The 10,616-nt window shown below is 40.2% G+C and overlaps 1 protein-coding gene across 1 annotated transcript in view; it reads left to right on the forward strand.

Annotated features, from left to right (window-relative positions):
- The window catches only part of LOC134586501 (protein eva-1 homolog C-like), a 303,306-nt gene extending 298,279 nt beyond the window's left edge, over positions 1-5,027 (forward strand). Inside the window, exon 8 of the mRNA XM_063442046.1 lies at positions 3,255-5,027. Coding sequence (XP_063298116.1) covers positions 3,255-3,628 — 374 coding nt within the window. The 3' untranslated portion in view covers positions 3,629-5,027. The remainder of the gene's footprint in view (positions 1-3,254) is intronic.
- The last annotated feature ends 5,589 nt before the right edge of the window (positions 5,028-10,616 follow it).

Here is a 10,616-nt window from a genome sequence, read left to right on the forward strand (position 1 = left end):
TGTGTTTCTGTGTATGTCATGTAATGCAGTGTGTATGTATGTAACGGGTGCATTGAGTGTGTGTAAGAAATGCATTAAGAGAAGCAGTGTGTGTGTGTGTGTGTAAGGTATACATTGTGTGCTTCTGTGTATGTGTGCAAGGGCTGCATTGTGTGTGTGTGTTTGTGAGTGTGTAAGGGAAGCATGGTGTTTCTGCGTGTGTATAAGGATGCATTGTGTATGTGTGTAGTGTGAAAAAGAGGGTTTGTGGCCCTTCTGTGTGTCTTTCCCCTCCCACCTCCTGCATCTCCCTCCTGAGCCCCTCAGTGCGTCCCTTAGTAATCTTGCTTCCCCTTCTGTCTCTTAGTGCTCTCTCCTGCTTCCCTATTCCTTAGTGATCCCCCCTCTCTCCTGTCCCTTAGTGGTCTCTCCTCTCCCTTGTCCTTTAGTGGTCTCTCCTCTGCCCTGTCCATTAGTGGTCTCTCCACTCCCCCTGGTGGTCTCACCCATCCCCTCTCCCCTGGTGGTCTCTCTCTCTCTCGCTTCCCACCACCCCTTGTGGTCTCTCTCTCCCTTCCCCTGCTCCCCTGGTGGACTCTCCCCCCTCCTCTGGTGGTCTCTCCCTCCCAATGATGGTCTCCCCCCCTCTCTCTCTCCCTCCCCTTCCTTGGTGGTCTCTCTCTTACCCCCTCCCCTGGTGGTCTATCTCCCTCCCTTCCCCTGCTCCCCTGGTGGACTCTCCCCCCTCCTCTGGTGGTCTCTCCCTCCCAATGATGGTCTCCCCCCCTCTCTCTCTCCCTCCCCTTCCTTGGTGGTCTCTCTCTCTCTTACCCCCTCCCCTGGTGGTCTATCTCCCTCCCTTCCCCTCTTGGTCTATCTCTACCCCCTCCTGGTTTCTGCCCCTCACTCCCCTGGTGGTCTCTCGCCCCCTCCCCCCCGGTGCTCTCTCCCTCCCCCTCCCCCTCCTGGTGTCTCTCTCCCCCTTACCCTCCTGGTCTCTCTTCCACTCTCCCCATCCCCTTGTGGTCTCACTCCCACTCCCCTCCTCCCCTGGTGGTCTTTTTCCTCCCACTCCCCCTCCCCTGGTGGTCTCTCCCACTCCCCCCCCCCTCCCCTGGTGGTCTCTCCCACTCCCCCCCCTCCCCTGGTGGTCTCTCCCACTCCCCTTCTTCCCTTCCCTTGTGTGCTTCCTACCTCCATGTAGCGTGGCTTGACGGTGCGGACCTTGCTACAGGAGTTCTGTTTCCTGTGCCTGACTGGACTGACAGGAAGTGCTCGCTGAGAGATCACGTCCTCCTAGTAGTAAAGGAAACAGAACTCCTGTACCATGGTCCGCACCGCCTGGCCATGCTACACTGAGTGACAGGTTGGAGAGAGTGCTGTGCGCTTCCCTCCTACTGGGTCACTCAAATTTGTTCTCCCCCACCCCACCCCTAACTCGCCTATAGGACACGCCGGCCCTGAATGGAAGGACCATTCATACTCCAGTACAGAACAAATAGAGAATAAATTATTCTGCTAAAAAATCCATTTATTATCACAAAAGGTAGAATATTCTTACAAATACTCAGAGGGGGAGACCTTTAACAAAGTGTGAAAACCAAAGGTAGTAAAAACAAACAAACAAAATCCAATATTTTACCATTCACTTTAGTGAAACCTTAAATCTTTCACCCCACGTAATGAGTGGAAACATGTAGAATATCTGGGTTCACCATTCACTGGTGATTTATCTATGGATCACTCCTGTGGTTGTGTATAATCTGATTTTATGGAAATATCTCTTCTAAGTACCAAGTAGACAAACATTTGTTGTGAGTAATTCACCGATGTTCGATTCTTGCTCGATTTATTTGTCTGTCTACTAACCAGTCTGCCTGCGTCTGCCCGATGGCCATTAGAATATACTGCCCATTCTACTTCCTGCCTAAATTATAGATAATGTATTTACACATGTTATATTTTGATTTATAAGGGCAGTATATATAGAAACTGCAGTAATTGCATAATAGCTGGATTTCTATACAGTGAGTAAGCCAATTGTTGAAACAATCATTAACTAGAAGATTTCAGATCGTTCCAGCCAGTCTAGGACACAGGAATGCGATCTTACATGTTTTGTGCCATTATTGTGCTCAAAAAGCTTTTCTTGTCGGCCGGTAATCTGTTTATCTAGGTGTGTTTTACACAGATAAAAGCCAGCATCGGGGAGAATAGTTTACCACCCACACTCATTATATTGTTGTCAATGACAAAGCAAAGTAAGAGTTCTCATATTCTAGTTTGATTATAATAACACTTTTTTGTCAGTCTTTGTCAATGTTTATTTCGTGGAAAATGTAGGTCACAAGCAAACTAACAATACGTAAGTCAAACCACATTTTAGAGGGTAATATAAAGACATGTTGCATCCAGTTACACAAACCACTGTTAAATAGGGAATGTTAGGTGTCAGGAAATGGTTCATTTTGAGGCATAGAGTGCACATACAATATGAAAAGACACATTTGGAACTGGAGTATACTTTTAGCTTAGTAAATAAGTATATGTCTGCTAAAAGTCTTTTTAAGTAAAAATATATATTCTTGACAGAGCCAAGTAACCAAACTCCATTTGGGAAATAGTCAGAGAAACCCCCCTAATTCTGGCTAAAATGGCCTTCTGTTTTTCAGGAGCCATGTTTAACATTGAGCAGGGGTAGGCAACCTTCGACACTCTAGATGTTTTTGACTACATCTCCCATAATGCTCTTAAAGACATAATGCTGGCAAAGCTGCCTACACCTGACATACAGTATAGATAGACACAGTAATAATGGGCACACAAACACAGGTGGTCTGGCAACCAGGTAAACCCAAGTGTAGTGCCTGAGTCTGCACAGACCATCTTCCAGAGGGGTTGCACCAGGCACTGTCGCTGATACGGGTCGAGGCTGGGTGTGGGCCACCTGTCAGTTCCACAATAAGTGACAGAAACTATAGGTACACCTTTGCCTTGACCAGATAATATGACCTTTTAGTATCCTTCTCTGTGTGTCCGTCTGTCTGGCTGTCTGTATCTTTATTTTTAATGATGTTTTTATGTTCTGTTGTTGCAGCTGGAAATAACTATCTGTCTTTCTTCCTCCTCTATATTTTGCCTTTTATAGTGATGAAGTCATGAGGAAAAAGCAGTTATTTTCTTCTTTCTTTTGTACGAACTCTCAATGACGAATTCAATAGTGTCCTTGTTGTTTGTTTTCTCTGACACAGATTTATTTTCTTTGTTTTCTCTAGAAAACCCAGAGAGAGCAGCATTATATTTTGTATCTGGAGTGTGCATTGGCCTAATTTTGACTCTTGTGGCCTTGGTAATGAGGATATCTTGCCAAACAGACTGTAAGAGGTCCACAGTAAAGAAGCCTCCCAGGAAACAGGAGAGTGACAGTGATGACAGCAGCGACAGTGACGACGACTCTGACACCACTTCGGATTTATCTGCAAGAAGGCACAGGCGCTTTGAGAGGACTTTAAACATGAACGTGTTTACATCAGCTGAAGAACTTGAAAGGGCTCAGAGGCTTGAAGAAAGGGAACGCATCATTCGAGAAATATGGATGAATGGGCAACCAGACATCCCAGGAACCAGAAGTCTCAATCGTTATTATTAATTGAAACCGTTCTTAGACGGCATTCTAAGCAAATTATATGTCAGAATTTTAACATTATAGACTGGTGCTCCTACCTAAAGACTCCATTAGGATTTTTCCAGCATCATTAAATTGAATTCTGAAGATTCTGTAACTTTTTTTCCTGGAATTTCAAAGAAACATTTCTAAACATAATGTATATATATATACATATATATTTATACATATAAGACACCTCCCACAACTGGTGCCGTTTGAGGCTGGGCCTTGATATACCTTTACAACCGGTTCTTGTGCACTTCAGAATATACATACAAGACATTTTGATTTCCCTTTCTGGAGGAATTGTATAATAAAGGTAAATCCTACAGCAATCTTTGGGCATTTGGAAGAAGCTACGCAGTGAGAGCTTCACGTTTCCTACAAACTTTAAATCATCTCAGTGCTTAGTGACTAATAGTTGTTGTTCCACCTACAAAATAATTGAACTGGCTGCTAACAGGCTAATGACATGCAATTAAGCAGAGCTATCATCTAATTGTTTCCATGATCTTCTTAAAATAGGAAGATATTTGTTGCTGCTATGGTAAAAGACATCGTTCCATCCTATCAGCCCATAAAAGAACTATTAATGGGCGGAAAAACGATCAAAGAATATTAGGCAGCGTATTCAGGCAGCTTTTGGGGCATTTTGTTTCTATTGCTAAATTTAGCAATAAAAGTATTATATAAAAACGTAGAAAGTGGATCAGCACCTTAAAAAAAAATCCGATATTTAAGACTTCTTTTTTGGCAGCATTTTAACTGACACCTCAGGGATCCAATCCTATTTTGTTACAGGATTTATTTTTTTTTTACTAAATCTATGCTATTTTGGACATAATCCATGCAATTGTTTGTTTTATAGCTATCCTTCTACGAGCAATCTGCATGGGAAAATGTTATAGATTCACGGATGAAATGCCTACGAGAGATGTGTCAGAAACCTACAACCTCGGAGAGGTCGAATTTGGGATTGTTTTTTTTTTTTTTCTTTGGAAATGCTCACGATAATGTGCCTTATTATTATCTGTCCTACAATATTTTCCTTACCGAAAGCAATGCACATTGATTTTGTTATTTTATATTTTATTAAAGGAAAATAATGTATGTTGAAGAAAAAAAGTGTGTATATAAAGACCAATCGTGGCAGAAGGATTATGCAAATAAAAGTTTTTGTATTTAATAATTGGTTTGGCTCTGTGATGCTAGACATATTAATACTGTATTCTGTTCATTAATTGCAAGCAGATAAATTGGATTTATTTGTTTAACTGGGAATTGAGAAAGTAAAGTTCCAGTTTTTTAAGCTAATGTGTGTAAGATACAAACATATCCGGGTTAGGGTAATTTTCCAATTTGACCATTTTCGCGTGGAATGTTCAATTCTTTGTGAGTCCTACATGATTCCCAATTTAGTTTGTAAATTGTTCCAGGGCTGTCTTAATGCATGCACATGCTGGGCAATTGCCAGGGGGCACCACAAGCATAAGGACCCCATAGTCTTGCCAACTTTTCAGAATATTATTCAGGGAGATTTATTCAGAACCTTCAAACCCTCTTTATTAAAACGTTTAGGTGGACGTATCACCTCAGTATCAGCTGTTATCTGTCCATGCAATCTGGCTGTTGAGAATACATATCTTGAGAAAAATAACATACGTACTTATTGTACGTAAGCAAGACAAAATCAACTAACATCATTTTTTGAAACTGTAAAGCTATGATAAAGTTCATTTCTAGTAGTCCATGTCATTGAACCTCCCTGTTACCTGCTAAACAATTATGTGGATTAATCTCTGTTGTACAGCATGTTTTTTTTAATGTTTAAACACTGATTTTTGATGGAGGTATCAATAAATATAAGCTTAATTTTATTGATAATTCAAACTTTTATTCCTGTGAGTGGTTCTGTAGGGAGGGCCACGGTGCACTGCTTATATTGCTGTTAAGACAGCCCTTGTTTGTTCTTTAAGGATTAGGCTTGCGTAGAGGTGGGACTAATTCTGTTCCCTGGAGGCAATCATTTTAAGGGTCCGCCTCTAATGCAAGGGTGGCCAAAAGGTAGATCCTAAGATTTCAAATCCCATGATGCTTTGCTTTCTGAAGGATCTACCATTTGCCCATCCTTGGTAATTGTAATTGTGAGCAGTGTCTGTGTGTTTGAATGTAAGCATGCTGTTTGTGTGTGGTGTTGGTATTTGAATGCAGTTTGTGTTTGTATACAGGGATGTATTTATATGTAATGTTGTTTTTGGAATGCTCAGATGTACCCACATTGCCACAGAAATACAGATATACACGTAATGACACACACATACTTAGTGCCACAGGGACGCCCACACAAACACAGATACACACAGAAATACTGACACATATACACACCCACACAAATACAGACACACACTACAGGTGTAGCTCAATATTATACCATCATCATGGCAGAAAGTTATCATAATGTAACCGTTATGTAGCATTTAGATATCATAACTAAGCAATCTACTTAGTTTGGAAAAATAATGATGCTGATGCTCCATGTTCTATTCATCAGTGATATATAACCCCCAGAAAAATGCACTTTCTATGGAACCATGTGTACAACTATACCTGGTTTCTTATAAAAAATCTGCTGTTATACATCCTTGCCTCATCTTAAATGGAACCTGGATATTTCATATGTGTGCTGAATCCCATACATGACAAACGCGTACTTGTGAAGTGTGCAACATTAAATGTGGACACTCACACATTTCTATCTTGCAACTGGGTACCTCCATCTTAGCTTCGTGCCAATCATTCTTATAGACTCCATCCATTGAACATGGCACTTAGCACAGAGGAGAAATTACATTTATTTTATATTTCTCCACTTCATTTACAGTGTTTGCCCTGGCTCTGCCTTGTCTGAAGGGCAATATGTATTTGCTGAATCTTTAATATAAAGTTTAAACAAAATGGAGTTCCTTCAGTGACATGAGAGAACATGGGAATTACATTTCCTGCTGCCCTGCTGGTCACCAATAATAGTATTTGATGGACCTCCAACACCATTTCATGGTGGGGAATTAGGATAGTAACCAGCAGTCGTACAAAGAAACACAATAAATTAATGTTCCTCCACCCACCCCCCACAGTCCGGTTACACTACTGTCACTAACAAATAGAGCATAAGGAACCCTAGGTACATAGGAAACTAAGGTATTCCACACACACACCTTCTTGCATTTACTATATGAAATGTCTTACTAATAAATGATTGTAGTGTTGATACATCAAAGGTATGTTTATTAATTTCTGAAAGCTTTTGTATGTTTCACTGCGTTGAGATTAAACTTGGGATTTACATCTCTTTTATTATTATTATTATTATTATTTTAGATTCTACTGCATTGGCATGCCTTTAGATTCTGAAATGTTTCTTTTCTGCTTCGAACTACCAAGGACTGCACTAATCCTGAAAGTTTCACCAGTTTTAGTAATGATTTTATACTTGGCTGACAAAATAAGAAATCAAAGCACCGATAAAGAAGACCCCAGGGCACTATCAGTCGATGTAAACATTGCTACTCTTGACTTCTCTTGAAACAACAGAAAAACAGTTTTGTACCCATTGGGTAATAAAAGAGGGACCAACGTCTGGAAAAATATTAATTTGCTCATTTGATTTACTCTAGATTCCCCCTGACAGTGTAGTTGAAAATAACTGCAGGCAAAATTTATTACACGACAAAAACATGAATTTATCTTGGCTGAAAAAGGTCTTTTAGAAGAACAAACTTGTATATAACCCTTGAACAAAGTATCCCAAAAACTAAATTGAAATTATTAAAGGCCCTCACAGTGACACTAAGAGTTACATTTTTAACACAGCCTATATCAGTTCCTCTATTATTTGATCATATTTAGCAAACGAAAGCAGAATAGGGAGTGTTCTTGTGTACCACATTAAAATAATACAAAATCACAAACCATCCGTAACTTAAAGAGACACTAAAGTCACCAGAACCACTGCAGCTTAATATAGTGGTTCTGGTGTCTATAGATGTCCGTGCAGTCTTAGCACTGTAATCACTGACTTTTCAGAAAAAAAAACAATGGTATTTACATTGCTGCCTAGTAATACTCAGACGGCCACTAGAGGTGCTTCCTAGTTCAGTCATGCACTGCGTGCAGCACTTGCATTCATCATCTCCACACTGTGAATGGAGATGCTGAACGTTCCCCATAGAGATGTATTGATTCAATGCATCTCTATAAGGAGATGCTGATTGGTGCAGCACAGCATTTTGCCATGCATGCGCAATAGCCTCCCAATGCTTTCGTTTGGGAAAGCATTGGATTGGCTAGGGTAATCAAGATGATTACCTCAGCCATAGAGGCAGTGGCAGCTGCAGCAAGACTGGCATGGAGGCTGATAAAAGGTAAGTAAGCTACCTTTTAATGCCACTATGATGGGGGGGGGGCAAACACCTAACTAGGAAGTACAGCACTATAGTGTAAGGAATACATATAGTGTAAGGAATACATATATATACATATACTATAGTGTAAGGAATACATATATAACACTGTAGTGCTCCTTTAACAATTTCTAGACAAGATTTATCTAGTAATATGGAATAAAAAGCAGAAAAAATAGTTTATCATCCAAAACAGGCTTCCCCAAACCTCCACATGTTGCTGAACTACAACTCCCATGATTCTATGAATTAAATAGATAGGCTGAGAATCATGGGAGTTGTAGTTCAGCAACATCTGGAGGGCCGGAGTTTGGGGAAGCCTGATCCAAAACATAAATGTGACATAAATGTAGGTTTTGTGAAATCCTTGCTGTGAAGTCCTCCGAATTGGCTTAAAATGTATTTCATGTGTTTAGAAAGCTGTCTGACTGGCTAAGTTTGACTGTGATTTTTTTTAGTTAAGGTTACTGCTAAGAATCTTGTCAATGGAAAGGTTCATGAGTTACATTTCGGCTTTAGACTGACTAAGCATCTTGGGAAATGTAATTCAATAAGACCTGCACTACTATTAATATTTTATTAGCATTATTTAGCACTAACCTATTTTGCAGTGCTTTACAGTTTTACAGCGGGTGATTTACAACAACCAGTAATTGTCCTGTGTCACAGGTGAAGAGGGCTCTGCTCAAACAAACAATAATCTATATTGCTCCATCCATGCCATAGCCAGTGTAAGTGGATAGGTTGAACTTGAAAACACATAACCCTATTGTGTTATGTACAGAGAGTCTGCGATATTTAGAGAGAAGTTTTTATACATGCTACAAAAATAGATTACAGGAAATTGAATGCGGTCTTTGTTCTTGTATCTTCTATGACTATTTGTTTCCTTATTTAAGTTGCTTATTCATATGGTTTGAGATTTGTATTCCCAAGTCAATTCGGTTTGGCATTTCAAAATTTGGGACTTCGACACTTCGGTTCGGTTTGGTACTTCGGCACTTCGGGCGCTTCCGAACTTCGGCACTTCGGGACTTCGGGTAAGTGTAGGTTAGGGGTAGGGGTAGGGTTAGGTTAAGGTTGATTTAGGGTTAGGGGTAAGGATAGGGTTACTGTAGGGTTAGGGTAGGTTTAGGGGCATGGTTAGGGGTAGGATTAGGATAAGGTTAAGGGTAGGGTTAGGGTAGGGGTAGGGTTAGGGTTGGTTTAGGGTTAGGGGTAGAGTTAGGGTAGGGTAGGGCAAAGCATCCGCATGTCCGAAATTCATCCAAATTTGCATTCGGAATTAAACAAATTGCACATGCCTACGAATCATCAAGATTTAGTTGTGCTTCATTTTGTGAACAGATATTACAGAGTCAGTTGCTGGGTTCTTCTCAATACCCCTTAAGGACACATGCCATGTGTGACATGTCATGATTCCCTTTTATTCCAGAAGTTTGGTCCTTGAGGGGTTAAATATATTAGACTTGGAAATTTGTTTCAGGCTGAACTACAATTTGAATTTGGGATGATCGGGTGATTGGTTGAATTCCTGAAATCTGAGATGAAATGTACCCAATTGAAGGATGAAACTGAATGATTGATGGTGATCAAAATGATTGCTGGCCAGGGGACTAAACAATAATTTTAGTGGTAGAAAGATTGGAGTACGGTTCGTTTTTTTCTCTTTTTGTAAATATTAATTTTAGTTACAGATCAAGTGATAAGTGAGGAATAGAGAGGAAACAGGAAATCTATATAAATTTATATATTATACAGTTCATAAATGTATAATATATAAATCTAGATTTTTTTGTTACTGCTCCTTCTGGTTTTCCTTATGTTGGTTACTTTTTCTTACTTGATCTTTGAACCAATTGGTGTAAAAATGCTTCTCAACGGTGTACGTCAAAAATATACGTAATATTAGATATTGCATGCACTTTTGGTTCATCTGCTGGTGCTGGCAGGTGTAGGAGTGTGTAGAAATCTAGTTTTACAAGGCTGAAAATAAACAATAAGGATATTTTTTATTTATTTATTTATTATTGCCATTTATATAGCGCCAACAGATTCCGTAGCGCTTTACAATATTATGAGAGGGGGATTTAACTATAAATAGGACAATTACAAATAAACTTACAGGAACAATAGGTTGAAGAGGACCCTGCTCAAACGAGCTTACATTCTATAGGAGGTGGGGTGTAAAACACATTAGGACAGGAATTTACAATCAAATAAGGTGGGCTGCCCTTTAGGAGAGGGCAAGAGATAGGTATGTGAGGTAAGGGTTAGTCTTGGAGGCCATAAGCTTTCCTAAAGAGATGGGTTTTAAGGCACTTCTTAAAAGATGCAAGACTAGGGGAGAGTCTGATGGCGGTAGGCAGGCTATTCCATAGGAAGGGATATGTTTTTAATAAGTGCTGTTTTATAGCCTGGAACATTTTGTGGGAGCACACACATGCACACACGCACACACACACACACACACACACACACACACACATATAAACACACACCATCACTGC

Source organism: Pelobates fuscus, chromosome 2 (assembly GCF_036172605.1).
Source record: "Pelobates fuscus isolate aPelFus1 chromosome 2, aPelFus1.pri, whole genome shotgun sequence".
Classification (NCBI taxonomy): Eukaryota; Metazoa; Chordata; class Amphibia; order Anura; family Pelobatidae; genus Pelobates; species Pelobates fuscus.